Here is an 18,567-nt window from a genome sequence, read left to right as displayed (position 1 = left end):
GTGTGTGGCAACTGATCCACAGGCGCCGAGACCTTGAAGCCAGAAGCACAATGACCAAAATGAGCAGCGTTACTGTAGTGCCAATGCCCTGCGCATCTTACTGTGTAACCCACCACACACAACCCTTCAGGGCTCTTAGATTCACAGCCTGCAACAAATATTCATTACAGGTCCTAGAAAGTTGTCTATGTTCGGCTTTTCTTTCCAGCAGAATGGCAGTTCATGTATGAGAGAACAGATGTGGTGCAACATCTGCACAACCATCCACCACTTACCATGGAAACACAGCAGATACTCCTCCCGCTGCCCTGTTGGGTTCACCTGGATGATACTGACTGGAAAACTGTTGGTGGAAGCAGCAAACACAGCAGAGGCCAAAGTGTGGTCATTTTTATCCAGAAACTCTGCAAAGAGAATGGAGGAAAAAAGAGCTTGATCAGCAACAACTGACTTTCTTTTTTCCCCAAACTGCTTTAGAAAAGCCCCACCAAAAGAATGTGTGGAGCCACTTGGTGCGTTCCTCAGGAAATGTCTCCTACCTTCCAGTGTATACTGCTTCATCTCGATTTCATAGAACTTGTTGGTTCCAATGATGATGCTGTAAGTGGTCAAATGGATGCAGCTGCAAGGCTCAGAGGTTTCGATCTCCTGCAAAAGAGGCAAGTATGGACCAATATTAGTTCCCTGTACCAGTTTACAGATTTTGCTTATTCTGGAAGATTATATACTGCCACATTTCTCTTTATAAAAGCTGTTCTGGGACAATCACTTCCTAGCCTGAAGTCACCAGGATTCAGGGCAGCTGCTACAAAGGCCAATGGAAGATCCCAAGACAACAGCAGCAGGAGTGACCCCAGCCATGTCCCAAACTTTGTATAACCCATGGAGCAGAACTCTTGGCACTGGGCACGTCCCTCGCTGTGATTCTCCCAACAGAAAGAATCGGCTCACTAAAGCATCTCTGCCGTTAACACTTAAGAAATCAGCTTGATGGCTCCTTAAGCTAAAGGAAGACAAACAAACACAATCTTCCGTCCTTCTTTGTACGACCTAACACATCCAACAATCACTGTTCTGTTCTGTGTCTCTTCAAATAAGCCAGCTCTTATTAAAGGCAATTGCTGCCTACTCCAATTTTAGTGAGTGTTGCAATTTGTTATCATTTTAGCTGGCAAACAAATGTTCTTAGGCATGCAAAAAGAGATGCTTGCTCCAAAGCAAAGTCTTGGTGCAATATGTGAGTTACCAAGCTTACCTTTCTGATACAGAACTTGCTCAAGCTCTCGTTGTACCGCAGAACAACCACTTTATTGGGCATGGCTGCACAGATACAAAGACTGTTCTCAACCTGCAAAGATGATTACAAGCAGAGTTCAGGATGGTAATAACGAATTCATTCCAACGCTGAGCGTGGGAAACAGATCTGAGTACTCTTGCCACAAAAAGAACTTTGTGGAGATAAGCAAATGCATTTTTAATAGGGTAGTTTTTGTGAGTTAGCGAAATTATAAAAGCCTCTTCACATTCTCAAAAGAGAACGTGAATTTGAACTGCTTCTATCATTTCTTTTACACTTGAAAGAAGTTAATAAAAAATAAGGTTTTCTACAGAAAAATATTTCATTAAAAGGGATAAAAAATTCAAACAGGTTAGGCCTCACTTTTAATCCCTGAAACTGTTACCTTAAACATCACTTTGAAATGAATGATGTTCCATTTGTTGTCAGAGTAGTCTGTAGAATGGACTGTTAATGAGAATTTCTGCTGTGGCTGAATGTTCTACACTAAAACTAGGAACTAATGGAAATATCAAGTGTTATCCAGTGATGCAAACACCTAAATACATTTGCTGGCCTGGAAACTGTTAGATGACATTCAAGAAGAAACAGTGGATGGAATTCACTAATTATAAATCTCAAACTTGAAGTCAGCTGTGAGGAGGCAGTTATACTATATGTTGTATTTCTTATTATGTAGCAGTGTAGGCTACACCATCACATCATCCTGACTGGATTTATACAGTACAGCAGTTGATGCTCCATACGGCCTCCAGCTCAGCCGCTCTTCAGCCCCTATACTCTCCTTATTTAATGAAAAAGATTTAAAGTGAGAACATAGACCTTGGATTTGTTGCCAGTGAAATAAAGATGCTGATGTCATTAATATTAAACTATGTGCAGTCTGAAGGGAGGGAGCCATGCCCTACCTTGCCAGCAGCAAACAGGTGACATCCTTTGACAGCCTCAAAGACATTCGGTGAGATATCGGGCTGGGCTGGGAGGTGAGACTGGGCTAGAGATTGCTTCACTTTCTTTACATCAACAAGACACAGAGCCCTTTCTTCTCCTGGAAACAAAAATGGTTACATTTCATCAAGGGAAAATTCCCTATTGTCTACAAAGGTCTGTTGTGTTACCTAAGCAGCAGCTTATCACCACAGGCTGTTACTGTGGTAACAGTCACAAGGTACCATATAGAATTCATTCGATATTATTCCTATTAAAAGTGAAACAGAAAATGTACAAAAACCCAACCACACAACAGGCAGTAAATCCACTGGGAGAACAGTCATTCTCTCTGAGGGTTATTAGTGTTGCTAAGGTCTAGCAGGTCACAGTGGCCTCATTAGGACACTATTCAAAATTAGCCAGGAAGTGTTATTTTACCCTGCAGAACATCTTTAGTAAAAGGTTCTTTAGCCTCTCTGTGCCACCAGAACTGGCTGTGGATTTCCAAGAAGTGCCCTAAAAAAACTGCGTTACAGACCAAGCGCAGTTCTCAGAAGTCTGGTGATACATTGACATAGCTGCCTCCTCATTTTGCGTAAGATTTTCTTTTTTCAGTTGCTTTTTTCTCTTTACAAGGGGGAAAATGCAGAACAAACAGAACAAGAGAAAGAATTTGCTTTTCCTTCCAAACAAATGTCATAGGGACACTTGATAATTTGGGCTTTCAGATGAAGATACGCCCTGATGTTTAGCATGCCCACATCAGTGTAGGAAGGATTATCTCTGGAAAACCACAGATGGAGAGATTAAAGCTGGTGTTTCTTTCATAAGGGAATCTTAAACAAACCATGAAAGAATTCTCAGTTTTGTTACATGGATTAGTGTTTAGAGCAAGAGAGGTTGAGTTGTTGGCCCTCGGCCACAGTGATGACATTGTCATCCTCAAATGGTTAACTATGTCAAAAAGAAAGGTTTAGGAAGAGCCAAGCTCACTAACCAGCTCAACACTTGTTACACTGAACTTAAAATGAACCCCCAAACTGGGAATGCTTGCTTTCTGGTTCATCTCTCCCTCAGCCCTGGAAACTGAGAAATCACTTTCTACTGAAGGTTTAACTGAGCCTTCATTCACATATTTATTTACAGGAAAAGCTCAGGCAATACTGTGTTAACCACAGAAATTTATTCCTGACAATAAACTAATTAAAAAAAGAAAACAATCCTGCACTGACTCTAAAGGAAAGCCCGGCCCTCTGGCAGCGCAATCCTCCTGGCGGTACAGACCAACTCTACACGCTTCAGCAGCACACAGAGCAGCACATACCTGCTATCATGAGTAGCTTCTCCAGATCCTTGATGAGGTGAATTTGGAAGACAGCACCCATTCCTGGGATGTGCGTTAAGGAATTCTTCAGTACATTCAGAGCATAGAGACCTTCTTCTGCACCCACCAGTACCACCTGCAGTGACCACAGGAAGAAATAAAATGAGCACCACACAAGCAGAACAAGGAATGCTGCAAGAGCAAACCTGGATACTGTTTACCAGCATAGAGAAAAAGCAAATAGGTATGTAGTTACACACGTTGCTCTTCAGATACCGTTTCTATGAATGAAACAGACAGTGCTCTGCGAGGCCCAGCTGAACATTGTCATTACCTGGTCACTGAAGGGCATTGTGCAATTTATATCCAAGCGGTCTTCACCCTCCAGCTTCAGCAGGGAGTTGCCGAGCAATTTCTGCAAATGACAGAAAGATTTTGTTGTTGTTGTTGAGTTAATCTTTATCTCTATTAGTATTTTAACAATGTACGGTCATCATTTCAGACAGGCAAAAAGCTTGGCACAGATTTCTTTATCTCAGAAAGCTAAATATTGCAGGGGTACCACCTACAAAAGAATTAGTAAACTGTTATCTACCCGAGAACCTATTGCCGTCCCTATCCTTTTCATTCCCCCCAGTGTCCTGCAATGAAGCACTGACATTTTCCTAGGGGATGGATTAAAAAGAGTCCAAAAGTTGGTGGGAGGATGTATTTTCCTCAGAGACAACGGGAATGCCAGCATGAGGAAAGAGATGATTTCCTGCGAGTCAGATCTTCCCTCCTCCAGCACTAACATTCTAATACGCAGTGCTATAGAACCAAATCTCCCTTTATCAGAAAACAGTTATCAGTGCATCAATGATGAAAAAGGCTATGCAAAACCAAAACAAATCCGTTTAACCTCTTATGAGAAGTAAAACTTAACTAAAAGCCACACACAGCCCTCCCCCCCAAGAAACAAAAAACCCCCAACTCTGTAAGAATGGGAGGGGAGAGAGCTTTTTGGTCCTTTTTCTTTCTTTCTTGGTTTGCTCACTCGATGTGGTACATTATGAGATTGTATTTAAACCACGTCCTAACTGCTCTTCCGTTTTTGTTTGCTGGAATTACAGACGACAGATAACTTGGGGATCCTCTTACTGCACTCCCCGAGGCTAAAGAAGAGGATTGTAACATAAAGCATCCTTCTCACCACAAACTAGTTTCCTGGTACTCCGTTCGTACATCATAAGGCAGAAGTAATAACTTACCTTCGGTTAAACCTCAGTATGTCAAACACCGAAAAATCATTTTGCAAAACTCTGCTCCCTCCCAGAATATTTTATTATTAAATGAAACTTTGATACTCACAGCATCAGCCTCAGCTTTTTCTCTGGAAACTCTCCCACCTGCCACTATTGATTCCAGTGCTGTGACCCAGCGCTGTTTGTCAGGGAAGCTGGGTGCTAACAGGTAGAGTGTTCTACCAGGCCAGCAAGTGGTGTGTGGATGAGACTCCAATTTTAGGATATATGGCACATCTGAGATGTTATATAGATAGAATAAGACTTAGATTAGTTTTTGGAATATTGTCAGTGGACTTAAAATCAACACCTTTCAGCCTCATTGGAGAGAAGTCGTATTTAACATGAAGTGTTACCATGGCAATTTATACATAGGTTTCTCCTTTACAGGTCCTGCACAGCCCAGCTACTTAAAGCTAAATATTAGCTGGATGTATGCAAACCATACATACAACGCTGTCTGTACTAAATAAAAATAATATATTGCCTTTTATTCAAAAGAGAAAGAAATACCATTGTAAAAAAAAATACAAAACCAGTCACTTGACTAAAGTTTTCCCTGTACTGTTCCAGAAAAATCTGTAAAAATTGGTTATGGAAACCTTTGTTGTTAACAATCTGTATCCTTTAATGTCAAAGACAAGACATACATGATCTTTTCATCAGTTCTATTCAATACATACAAATCAAAACATCAACATTTTTTCATAATAAGAGATTGTATACACCCCGCAGTATTTCTAAGTTAATGACTTTCTGGTGAGAGCACAACGGTGGCAAGAGTTATGACACTTCACACTTGATAGAAAGCATTAAGAGAAGAAATGTAAATAGACAGAGTGCTTCTAAGTATGTTACAAAACTCTTGAAATTTACTTCCATTTGGCTTCATGATTATTATTCACAGTTCAATGACCATGACAGAAGCAACCGCCTACGTGTAACTAAATCTACATGACTGACCTATTCACCTAATTCAAATAGAGGTAAGCTCAAAATTACACAGTTACAGAGTGAAAGTTCAAGGGAGAAAATGCTGTTCAGCCCAACAGAATGCCAGCTGATGGCAAGCCAGAGGAAATCCCTTTGACCTCAGCTACATAAGATTCTCACCTGTCTTTGCTGTATTGGTAAGTTCAGTAGCTCCTACAGCTCCGTGAACTGTCACGTCACCGTCAGGGAGGCAGAGCTCAAACTCCTCCAGAGGCCTCTGTCCAGCTGCAGGGAGAACAGGGAGACACGTTAGGAAAGAAGAACAAACAAGTAAACAGCAAGAAAATAATTGCGATAGCAAAATACGCAGATACACTCTGTTTGTTTCACAGCTGGATTTTTACGACATACCAGCTAGCACAACTGTTAAGGATTTGGAAAAGCAATATTGTTGCCTTATTACAGAAGATTTAGCTCAATTAGGTATGGCCACAGCAAAGGGTAACATCCTCAAACCTCTCAACTCATCAAACAATTTCTGCAGATTATAAAAAATGTTCTTCCTAGAAATGCAAAGTTACCTTCTCTTGCTTCTGCATCATAAATGAGCACTTTCGTTCCCTCCAGGACAATATACTTCCTGTCCCAGCCCTGTTGCCCACGTTTATTATTCCTGAAGAAAACAAGCACAAAGCCATGTTGGATTTTCTGCCTGAATTCGAAACAAAACAGAACTCCTAGAAAGGCAAACTTCAGCGGCAAGAATTAATTGTAATGGGCATGTACAGATTATCACATTGTAAGAGCCACGATAATATAAGGATCTGTTCCAAATGTTTCAGCACCTGACATGGCACCAAGACTCATGTTTATACCTTGGCACTTTCATCCATCCTTCAAGGCGCAGACTGCTGCTTGGCTCCTTCAGCTGCAGACCGGGAGAATTCATTTTGTCCCGGCAGAATGCTTCAGAGAAGTGCGTGGCATATTCTGCTGGCAGTCCACAAGTGGCTGGCAAGCAAGTTGAGCATTTTGGGTGACACATCACCTGGCATTCTGACAAAGGACAGAGGAAAAACTTCTGTTAAATGACAAAAAATCATGACACAGCTGCCTCAACTTCTAACCCACAAAGCCCAGTTTTTCCAAGAATCATCTTCTACTCTAAACCGTCAGATGTTTCCTAATGTAGAATGTTTGCACCAACTAGATTCAAAGTCTTCATACTTGGGCCTTTCTTCAGCTTTCACTGCAGATCTGTTCTAGGCAGCTGACGCTTTTCATTCTACCGTCCAGTTACACTTGGTTTATGCGCACACTCTGCTCTTACCAAGACATTTAGATGCTTGCCGTCCAAAGTGCACCGTATCCAGACACACAGCACATTTTGTTGCTCTCATATTTAGCCCCACATTAAAACGATGTGGGATATTATGATGCATTCGCTCTTTCAGGCGTCGGCTGTACTCTGAAAGGGACAAAATTTATTATCAGGATGAAAACTGTGATAGGGATGAAAATTATGGTAAGTTTTGGCATATTAAAGCCAAGGTAATAAACAGTGATTACATATCTCCATCAAAGCCCTGCAGAACGTAGACACTGTCTATTTGCCTTTGCAGTCTGCAAATCTTAAGCTACATTAACACCTCAGTAATTACCTTATCAGATGAGCAGAATGTGCTGCTTGAGAAGACTGTGGCACTGAAATGGCTCACGTTTGCTGTAGCAAGATTATGTCAATCAATACATCTACGTTTCAAGTCTGAACCCAGGTCCAATTCCTACAACGTGCTAAACTAATCTCTCAATTTTGCTTACAGCCAACAAACCCTTCGACACCTGTACTGCTGTGATCAACGCAGCACTGGCCGCCTTCATGGCAGCCACCAGCACTGGCATCTCTTAAAGCACATATAGATCTATACTGACACAGTTCATCTTTCAAGGCATTATGTACTGGTGAACATGATTCTCCTCACTGCCCATGATCTGCCCTGGGGACTTCTCCCCATGCCAATGTCACGCACCCATCCAGCACCCTGTGTCTCCCCAACTGTCTGTGATGGTTGGACCAGTTTGTGGGTTCTGGCTTTTTCCAGCTACAGGCTGGAGGTTTTAGTTCAGAGTCTCACTCTGCAATATTGGTTAACTAAGAATAAATGAGCAGAGCCCTCAATCCTTTAATTTTTTTCTGATGATCCTCTCCCCTCCATTCTCAAGGATATGGAAGGGTATCCCCTTTTTCCAGTTAATATTATATCAATGTGGTCTTTGACCCAGTATCCCCCTTGTATGCCTAACTGAAGACTTTTCCCTTTACAAAAAGTCTTGATAGAATCTTTCTACTCTGCAGTTTAGACAAGTAAAAATATAACTGCTAAGGAAACAGCCATAAATCCTTTTGATCAATGCAGAGTAGTACAGAAACACACTCCTTTTAAATAAACATGCTCTTAAAACAATTCATACCAATCATTACTTTATCGTTGAAGTTTTCAGAATTAAATTATGTAGTCCAAACAGAGAACTTCAACCCAAAAACTAAAGCAAAATATCCCTATCATAAAAAAAATCTGGGTTTGAAATTGAAAAAAAAAAGAAAAAGAGAGCATGGAAACAGTAGACAGAAAACCACAAACAGAACAGTTCACCCAGAACGTACCCTCTGGTGTGGAAGATTCCTTCCTGCGGCTGGAGGGCGGAGCGAGCAAACTGATGGGAGTGGGCTGGTGCTCTGGCGAGCGCACTATGGCAGACATGATGATCTGCTGCCTGGCCGTGGCTGGCGTGGATGGATGAGGGTGGTCTGATATTTTCCGATGAGCGGCTACAGACAAGATAAATGCCACACATTAACATAACCGATATGAAACAGAGTTCACAGCACTGGTTCTGTGTAACCATTCAGTGGTTACCACCCACAGAAAAAAGTGTAGCCTTACTGCATCTTCACAGCAGTAGGTAAGAATTAAACAACATATGCCATTGCTATGGTGGCACACAATTAAAGGCATGTTTTCAGACCAAAAACGTGTGTCTCCTTCCAGATTCACCTTTTCTGTTAACCCCTACCTTCTTCGCGAGCAGATCTGAGTTCAATGCGTGTTTTCTGTAGAGCCTCCTCCAGCTCAGCAGAACGAGCCTTCTCCTTCTCCAGTGCCACTTTCAGCTCATTGTATTGCAGGGGAACCTGTGTGGGTAAAGAAGGGTCCTCTTTCCGCCGACTAAACAGGCCCTAGCAACAGAAACACACAGACAACTCCTAACTCCTAGTAAGAGATGGCTTAAACTAGGCACAGTGCAACTAGCTAGTGGCAGCCCGGCCAGAGGGCCCAATGGCAATTCTGATATGCGTAAGGATGGACTTTTAGTTCATATTGGCACTGGAGAGAAAATGTTGAGATATGGATTAATTTAAAGAGGGACATCATACGTTACCTGTTAGTACTCACACCTTGAGTTTCCGAAAGCATCTAAACAGAGGAGCTCAAAATAGGTGGTTAAAATTAAATTACTTAGTTCAAAATAACAGAATGGCTTATGACAAAGATGTGACACAAGTCACATTGCCTGACTAGTCAATCCTATGCTGCAACTACAAGACAACCACTCTAGATACAACATCTGCTCATACACACGTACATACTTACCATTAAAAAAACAAAACAAAACAAAAACCACAGTTAAAATTCTGTATTCCTACAGCCTCACTGAAGTGTGGCTACTGGGTAGTAATTAAGTATTGTAGGCATAACAAAATACTGCAAAAGCAACAAAGAGTAAATTCTGTGTAGTAACATTCGCATTCAGTGACTCAGAATGCTCTTAAATGAGGGCACATTTGTGTTACACAAAGAAAGATAAGACAGAATATTATGAATACACAGCACATAACTAATTACAAAACCACCATCTGATTCCATGCCTCTCAAACCTTTTTCACCCACCTTTTTCTTTTTTGCTGGTTGGTCCATCTTTGCCTGCAGGAAATCAATGAGTTTGGTTTGCTGAGAAATAGTGCCCTCCATTTTCACTTTTTCATGGGAATAGAGAACCTGCGAACCACGCACACACATAGAAATTGAATCTTTACAGAAGAAACAGAAAACTCGGTATCAGAACAGGGCTAAAAACAGTCAGTGGGAGGTGTCACACAGACACGGCGGATCACACCCCAGCGCCCCACACGGAGGGGGTTTCAGGACGGGGAGCACAGTCCTGCCCACTCTTTCCTCACCCTCACCTGAATGTTTTCCAGCTGATATTCCAGGTCACTCCTTTCTGTTTTCAGAAGATCTGCTCGATCCAGAGCCTCTTGCAGCCCTTGCGTGAGGCGGAAGATGTGATTCTTTTGCAGATCCATTTGCTGCTGCAGCTTTGCCTGCTGTTAACAGGAAAACGAAGGCCAGTGTTTCGGTTTGGTTGTTTGCTCGTTTTTAAAGAAAAATGATTAAATGTTATCACTCCTTGTAAAATCTGCACCATTTCGGAACTTAAACATTAACACACAATTCTTCAAAGCCTGGAAAATTACCACATTCCAGAAGTTTTCCTTCCTTTCAGAACATGTTATGGCTAAACAAGCATTTCTGTGTAGTGTATTTATATTAATTTGCAGCAACACCATTTCTTTCAACTGCATGTTCCAGTTATTTGCTTTTTGAAGCATTTAAAACCTTTTAACTGCCGATAAGACGGCACACGCGTGAAGAATTTCTCAAGGCCATTTTCTCAAGCTCTCTGTACAATCACCAGAAACCATCTCAGTTCTTTGTAATAAAAGAAAAAATATTATTTCCTATAAACCAGGATAAACTCTTTCCTCTATAGTTATATGAGATAAGGAAAATTATGTCTAATTGTTTGCATCTTTGTCTCCAATTAAGAACAGAGCACACAATAAACTACTCCCAATTCTTTCTGGTTTTATACTTTCTTGATGAGAAAGTCCCTGAGTATGAAAACCATTAACGCTCATATGTTACGAAGCAAGCACCAGAAATCTTTTACTCTGAAGCATAATGGAGTTCTAAGCTCTGGGATGACTTGTCAGTACCCCAAGTACACCCAAAGGCTCTAATTGCCCTGTCTAATCACCTGTCACCACCCCTTCCCCAAAATCCTCCTCTGCAACCTCTTCCCCTGCTGCTGCATTCAGTGTCTCACTGAGATGGTGCAGGTGTATAACATTGGACCAGGCTTCTGGGAACCAAGCTCAACTATGACCAAAGAGCTGTGAGAAGCCTCATCTGTGGCCAGCACATTGGCTCAGAGCTGGCCTTGAGCTACAGCCCTTGCCCTTGGTCTGCTCAGAGCCCTTGAGGAGCAGTTGTCACTTGTACTGCTCCCCGACATGGCTGCGTGCTTTGTGAAGTTTTAAGCAAAAAAAAAAAAACCTCCAACTTCAATAATCTCCCCAGTTACACAGCTGAAAGCTGGATGGGTAACACTGCTGATCACACAACTTGCCCCCATCAAGAGGTGGAACCTTCTTGTGAAGTTCTAATGTGAATGTCCAAGGTTACCTCCTCCAGAAGCCTCTGCTTGAGCTCCCTTTCTGTCTCAAGCTTCTGTTGTAAACTGCGTGCGTTCATCTCCAACATGGCATGTTTCTTCTCCAGGTCATTGAGCTACGCAGGTGGGACAGATGGTCAGAATAACATCAAACACTAACAAATACAGCATTCCACAATCTTAAAGTCCAGCTTCACCAAGCACACACTAAAGAAAACTGATATAACTATCCTTATCTTACTATAAGGGGGAAAACCAACCGAACATTTTGCTAAGCCATTGCTCAAATGCAGATACCGAGTTATTGAAGGACTTCAGTGTATGCTCCAGGCACCACGGGCTGCTTTCTGCTTTAGTCCTTTTCAAAGGGAAATCAGAGGTCTTTGGCTTGAAGATAGACTTCTATTCTATGACCTCCAGTCTTTTTAATTTGCTCTAACATCTTGAAAAAGCTGCTCAAACCAACATTTCTACAAGTAATATCTCTAGAAAACTATCTCATCTTATTATGAAAGTCTAGGGTTGAAAGAGACTTACCTTATCAGAAAGGCTCTCAGCTTTGAGTTTTTGTTCCTTTAGTGCTTGCTGGAGGGCCAGAATCTCTGCCTTGTGTTCTTTGACAGCCAGTTCTACCACCTGGCGAGATTCAGTAATACGCTGATCTGCTCTCACTCTGTATTAAAATGGAAAATAATGTTACCTAACTCCCTGCTGGGCTCGACCTCTTCCTAGCATGCAGTGGCATCAATAACTCTTTCAGGGGATTGCCTCAAATTCAAGATGTTACTTCATAAAGCCAGACTGTTTGCTGAAACACTTTTCTATTATATAACCCTGTTCCTGCCCCTGCTGGAACTAGAGCCTGAAAATATCAAGACCCCACAGGAACAGTTAGGAGCAAAGACTATTTTTCCATATAATAAAGTAGAAGATAAGAAATCAAGACATTTATAAATTACAATGATAAGCAACACTCCCCACGAATCGCTCACTTGCAAAGAAACAGAAGGAACAATATCACTGGTGAATGACTATTAACTAATAATCCATTTTTAGAACTACCTCACGAGAATTTATATTTAGTTCCAACTCCCATTCTAAATATAATTTTTGTACTAGCTTCTATAGAGCATTTTCATAAAAGTTAATAAAAGGAGGAGGAGGGAGGACAGACCTGCTCTGCTTCTCAGTATCCAGCATCCTCTGTAACTCTCTAACTCGACATTCAAACTGGGACTTCTCATCCCCTAGAACGTTTCTCCATGCTTCCCACTGCCGCTCTTTCTCCAAGAGTTCATCATTCAGGGCCTCCAAGTCCATTACTTGCTCTTCCAGCATCGTACATGTTGTCTTCAAGGCCTCCATAGTCTAAAAATAAATCCTCCTATCAATTCTCACATCCCACAGCAAGCGTGCACTTTAAGCTTCAGCCTTACCATTTAAATTACAGTACATGCAAATTGGCAGCAAACATAAGCTGGTAAATCACAACCCGTTTATTTCAGGGCTTCCATACATTCACTTGTGATTGTCGTTAATGTCAGTTCTTTCTCATTATAAAAATTTCAAAATTTCCAGGGTCACAACATTCAAATGAATAATTCTAAGTTACAGTATCTCCAGAGTGCAACATTTCTAAAGAAAATTGCACAAAAATACAATGGGAAATACCAAAAAGTTCCATTCACTCAAGTGCTCTGGGAAGGAAGGCTTAAGCCATTGCCCCTGGAAGCATATTCATTCCTTACAGGTTTCCAAATTGAAAAGAATATTTTGCCTTTCAGAGAACTGACCAGCGATGACCAAGAGACTGTGACCCAGCCTGATAAAGCCTTACTTGTTTCTGACTGGTGAGCTGCATCTCCCTCTCGGTGATCTCCCGCCGGAGATGGTCAACTTCACTGCGCAGCTGGACAACCTCATCGTTGGCCCCTGAGGCCTCATCGAGTTGTTTGGACAGGAAGAAATTCTGGTTGTTCAGTTCTGCGTTGTCTTCACTGAGCTGGTTCAGCTGCTCTTCCAGATCCGTAATCACCTGGAAGGAAAAAGAAATTAAATCACCTGTCAGTGAGTACAGTGTTTTGAAGAAGTGTTCTCCTCTCACAGAACCATTTATTGCCAAGCAAGGAGATGACCTGGCTTTTAAATTTTTTCAGATTTAAACAAAAGCAATATTGTAATAGCAGATTTTATGCACAGGAGTGCACTCCGAAGAGGAATAGGGGTTTTTGTTTCTTACAGAAAATAGCTTGATTTATTTTTTATTTGGTTTAGAGTATAAACACGCTGCAAGGCAATTTATTATTTGAGAGAGAACTGTCACATCCAAAGCACTGGATTGAGAGTCAGGGGTTTGGTTGTATCCTCAGATCTGCTGCTGACTGACAAGGAGCCTCTGCCAAAGCACTTTACCTGATTTGCCTCAATTTCTCCTCAAGTGAAACGAGGCAAATACCTCTCAGAGAGGCTTTCAAAGTGTGATATTTAAGAGAACTGAACAAGAGGTGCAATGGAAGCTGTACAACCTGATGAATCTGTCTAGCAATCCTTTATATGACTAGATGTTACACTCTATGGAACCAGGAAAAGCAGAGAAATTTTAAGCAATATTTTCTATCAAAAGACCAGCATTATGGATGGTAGCCCAGGATAAATGAAGAAATAAAAAAAGTGTGGCAGCACAACAATCAGTGAAAAGCAAAAATTCCACCCAGGCAATAGCCTGGCCTCTAATGAAGTGGAAGCGTCCATTTGTTTAATCAGAATAGCATTATACTATACGCTCTAAACCACATTCCTCTTCAATTGAAAGAAAAATATGAACGATGATGGGGCCATTTTCGGAGTCCCATTTTCATGACTGAAAGGCCATGAGCACTGGATGGATGGATGGATGGGTGGGTGGGTGGGTGGACCTCCTGACTCAAAACCAACGGCATCACAACAGACAAGAAAGGAACTGCAGTATCATCTTGAAACCACCTTAATAAAAAGAATTCTAGAATCTGGAAAGCTCTGTAGAACTCATAATCAACTATAACAAATATGCTCTAGAGGCATTTTTGCCTAGATGTCAAAGAAAAGTGAAGAAGATACTTCATTAAATGCGAAAAATTAAAATCCCAGAACACAGCTGGCCACACATTCCAATTGAAATGTTCCAATTTCCTACAGAAGACAAGGACTTAAATATCTAAAGCAGAGGAGCACAGAGCACACAGCTCTTCCGGGCCCTCTGGAAAGATGACAACCATTTCTTTTTAAAGAATCTGTACTGCATACACTGGCAGCCTTTGCCAGGCCTCTCCTAGACCTAAATTAACAGGTTTGGATTTTTAAACTGTCAGCAGGAAAGTCCAAGTGACGCGACTCCCCGCGGGGTGAGGGGAGTTCCTGCTGCCCATCTGTTTAGGTTCCAATCAAGATGATTCATAAAACACAACATCTCTAATGAAAATCTGATTGTGTGGTTGTTTCTTGAGCACTCTCGCTTTTCCAGTGGAGACAGACCAACAATTGTAGTGGAGCAGAATACCAAGGCTCTTAATGAACACAGCTGCAGATAGACACCAGACTCCTATCTCTGCCTGTTTGATCAACATACAGCAATGAACTCCTCACTTTCTTCCCCTTTCCATAACAGACAACATCTGTGGCTTGAAACATACCTTACATGGAGATCTCAGTCTCCCAAAACTCATCATGCCTTAGCCTGAGGTACGTTGCTCTCGTTAGTAGCTGCAGAGTAGTTGGACGTTGCACAGTCTGCATTCCTCTCCTTCCCACACCAACCCATCATTAAAAAACTGAGTCTCCTCTACTCCCCCATCCCAGTGCCCAGAAGAGGAGCTGCCTCTGCTCCATGAGCCACTTCCTCAAATAACGACGGTGGCATCGTCCACGGTGATGTCCCGTTAGCCTCCGTCACAGCAGCGCCTCGTCCACACCCGACAAGTCTCTGGCTTTTTGTCAGGCTACACAAACTACAAAGCATCTGCCATCACATTTTCTGTGAAATGAGAATCGGGGGTAACCCCTCCTTCCCAACAGCCAATTTGTTTTTCTTTTTATACAAATTTAACAAAGCCATATAAAAGTTTTTGCCTGGGCATTGGCCTTGTTACAGTGGGCAAGATGCCTTTATTCTGTAGCACCAAAGTATAAAACATCTTTAGACATAATTCCGGAGTTCTCAAGACCAGAGATCATTCTTGTATGCCAGCTCATTGGGCTAATGTGGAATGAGGATCTTAAACCAAAGTCAGCAGGACTTGATGCACGACTAAAACTACACATGTGGCTCACGGGCTTGCAGATTTAACGCCTCAATATCCAATCGCACAGACAAGCGCCAAAGACAAGCCTGTTCATGCTTCAGATAGGAACACAAGATGGTGACAGAAGAACCTGAAGGAGGGGAGATAAACCCTGTTTTATTGGAGAAATCCTGAATAAATGGAAATGCAATATCTAATGAGTATTAGGAAATGCCAGTCTCATTGCTGGAGTAAAAGCAACAGCCTCTACCTGAAAGAAATGGAGAAGATTCAGCTGGTGGTTCCCTGGAATAGCAACAGCATTTTACTATGCTGAGTGTAAATACTTCATAGGATTCTTTTCTTCTAAATACTCATAGACTTTACCACCTGCTTACTAAATGTTTTCTTTTTGGAACAATTCTACTATTCTTTAGATAACTTAGGTGCATTTTTAACTTCAAAGATGCTGATAATCCAACAACAAACCACAAATTAGAAACAACTGACAAATAGTAAATTTTCCTATTTACGAAAATGCCTTCTATTCCTGTATCTTCTTCTGATTCCCTAGAAAATCTTTTAACACTCAAATGGATCACATTTTTGATGTAATAATTCTTTAAATGTAGGGAATTTGTCTTTTCCCTCAACACATTTGCTGGATGAGCTACCATTGGGAGAAGATTATGATACAATATCGTTCTTCGTGTGCTCCCACATGCATCTGTGTGTGTGTGTACAGCAGGTACTACAATTTACAATTTTTATCGTACTTATGTACCCTATTATTTCTTGCACAATTGAGAGACAGAGAAAGCAAAAGCCAGCATTTTCTTTTGACTTGCAATACTAAAAGAGAGCTGTCACAAGAATAACAATGCAGAGGTATCAGAGCAACTGAATATAGATTCACAAACAAGGCAGGAATTATGACCGACAACAAAGCGATGGTGTCTATGGATGCACCTCAAACCATAGCAAATTTTAAATGAACAAATAAGAGAACCTAAAAATGTCTGCTTGGCCAGAGACCTCAGCAAAAGGAAGAACAGGGTGCAATGAGGGTACAATGAAAGCAGACACACGTGAGGTGAAATCCTTCTCTACAACTGGAAGCTGTGACCTTTGTGAAGCTAGAAAAACAGAAGAAATACCAAACAAAGTAGATCAGGTATTTTATTTCTCTTTTGAGTACTACAAAAGTACTGAAGGACTTCAATCTGTCTTTTTTTTTCCCTGTCTGATCTTATTTTCATAATTCTTATGCTGGTTTTGGCTTCTTACTAAGATTAACTAAAAAATAATTTCATATCAAAGGTTGCCAGACTAGTTCAAGAAGTTTGTTTCAGCTTAAAGAGGATATCTGGTGAAAACTTGCTAAGTAGCAGCATATTACAGTTATTCCTTTGAAGTGTTATCTTCTTTTAAAAGAAGTATATATTCTAATCACCTTCAAGTAGAACCAGACGCTCACCAAAAAGCAAAGCACCATACTGGTCACAATAAGATAAAAATGAGGATGAAACACGTGGTGAAGGCACCACACTAAACGTCCCTGTTGAGCAGATCGTCCTGTTTGCTCCGGGTGCTCCTCAGCAGACAGGCCGGGCAGCCAGAGCTGCTCCCAACACAGAACAACAAGTTTCTAGCCATGGTCAATTAAATTATACATGTATTCTCCAGGGTTGGAAAGAGAATGTATGATGAGCATGTATTATTCATTGAGGAACTATTTAATTAATTACTTATTGATGAGGATGTCTGATCTCACTTATCTCACTGAAGGGCCTTACAATGCACAACACTTTAAGAAATCTTTTTATGCAAAACCTTTGAAGCTCTCAACATTCTTGAAATGTTATGGGTCACTCTTCACTGCTGGAGATTGTTCACCTCATTTACACAGCTGAAGTGTTACTAGATGACTTACAACCACTGGAAGGCCACCTACCATGCAGTGAAAAGAAGCTACAGATTTTCTACAACTGGTTTTTGCCTGCATGGGGATGATGTAACCATTTCCAGAGAAAGCTGTTGCACTGTACAAAGGGCAAGACAGAACAAAAGAAGACAGCTGTGGATGTCAGGTACATGGTAGCACATCTGGAGCTAGAGGATCAATCTAAATAAATGGAGAAGGGAACAACAAGTCAAGCTTCTTGTGCAGGATTTCTTTTAGATAGAGGTTAACACACTTGGGTAGGGTCTGCTTCCTCTCTTCTACGTATCAGTATATTCTACGAACAGAAGAATCCCCTTCTTAGCGCTAAAGAGCAACTGAGGACAACAGAATAATTCTCATCCTGAAAAGTTATTTTTGAAAGATGACAACTTGTAGATTAGACACTTTGCCCTACAGCAAGAAAAAATAAGTTTGAGGAAATCACTGGAAGTAGGGAAACAATCAAGATTTAAAAACAAACAAACAAACAAACCAGCAACTGAGCCCTGTTTACATGGTGGGGTAAGGAGAAAAAGCCCAGAAAGATCAAAAATCTACGCTGATCCAGAAGCCTGTGGTCCTCTTGTAACTCACATCATTGGAAGCCAGGTGCTCTCCATCAACCATCGTAAGTCTCAAGATAGTGTTAATCTGCAGGAACCCTACTGACTGACAAACCCTCAGACATCTGTCCTGGCTTGATTAAATTAATCTGAAAACACATCAAAAGATCTCAAGCAAATTAAGACCCTAGAGCCCTCTCTGCTCTTTGAGCAGATGACATCAATGTATTATGCGGAAACACAACATTTGTCCCCTATTCAAACCGTGTTAAAGTCCTCTTTGAAACCCAGAGTAGCATGAAGGCTTCTCTGCTCTGGCCTAGATCTACAATGCAGCTCAGGTTTTGGACAGGTAGATCTTTTCTTCTTGTGAGCAGGAAAGATCTTCACCTACAATCATTTTTTGCAGCGGCTACACCATTCTTATTAGCTGCACTGCAATGAGATCTTTTATTTTACTTCCTTCTCCAAAAAGAAGAATAGTATCAATTTCATGATCAGACTAAAACCTCAAAACTG

At 41.3% G+C, this 18,567-nt stretch overlaps 1 protein-coding gene across 12 annotated transcripts in view; it reads right to left on the bottom strand.

The window, feature by feature from the left end:
• The window catches only part of CIT (citron rho-interacting serine/threonine kinase), a 72,699-nt gene that overhangs the window by 5,033 nt on the left and 49,099 nt on the right, over positions 1-18,567 (bottom strand). For 9 of the 12 annotated variants that reach the window (XM_071816225.1, XM_065851791.2, XM_071816228.1 and 6 more), the window contains 19 exons: positions 13,122-13,319; positions 12,459-12,652; positions 11,822-11,957; positions 11,296-11,400; positions 10,014-10,154; positions 9,718-9,825; positions 8,843-9,005; positions 8,433-8,597; positions 7,098-7,235; positions 6,643-6,823; positions 6,349-6,440; positions 5,948-6,052; positions 4,902-5,071; positions 3,886-3,966; positions 3,552-3,687; positions 2,206-2,345; positions 1,256-1,348; positions 540-648; positions 276-404 (listed from right to left, as the gene is read on the bottom strand). In XM_071816225.1, the coding sequence (XP_071672326.1) occupies positions 276-404; positions 540-648; positions 1,256-1,348; positions 2,206-2,345; positions 3,552-3,687; positions 3,886-3,966; positions 4,902-5,071; positions 5,948-6,052; positions 6,349-6,440; positions 6,643-6,823; positions 7,098-7,235; positions 8,433-8,597; positions 8,843-9,005; positions 9,718-9,825; positions 10,014-10,154; positions 11,296-11,400; positions 11,822-11,957; positions 12,459-12,652; positions 13,122-13,319 (2,584 nt within the window). The remainder of the gene's footprint in view (positions 1-275; positions 405-539; positions 649-1,255; positions 1,349-2,205; positions 2,346-3,551; positions 3,688-3,885; positions 3,967-4,901; positions 5,072-5,947; positions 6,053-6,348; positions 6,441-6,642; positions 6,824-7,097; positions 7,236-8,432; positions 8,598-8,842; positions 9,006-9,717; positions 9,826-10,013; positions 10,155-11,295; positions 11,401-11,821; positions 11,958-12,458; positions 12,653-13,121; positions 13,320-18,567) is intronic. The other 3 variants (XM_071816229.1, XM_071816232.1, XM_065851797.2) reach the window with 1 other exon arrangement.

Source organism: Patagioenas fasciata, chromosome 17 (genome assembly GCF_037038585.1).
Source record: "Patagioenas fasciata isolate bPatFas1 chromosome 17, bPatFas1.hap1, whole genome shotgun sequence".
Taxonomy (NCBI): domain Eukaryota; kingdom Metazoa; phylum Chordata; class Aves; order Columbiformes; family Columbidae; genus Patagioenas; species Patagioenas fasciata.
This window is presented reverse-complemented; position numbering and strand designations above follow the sequence as displayed.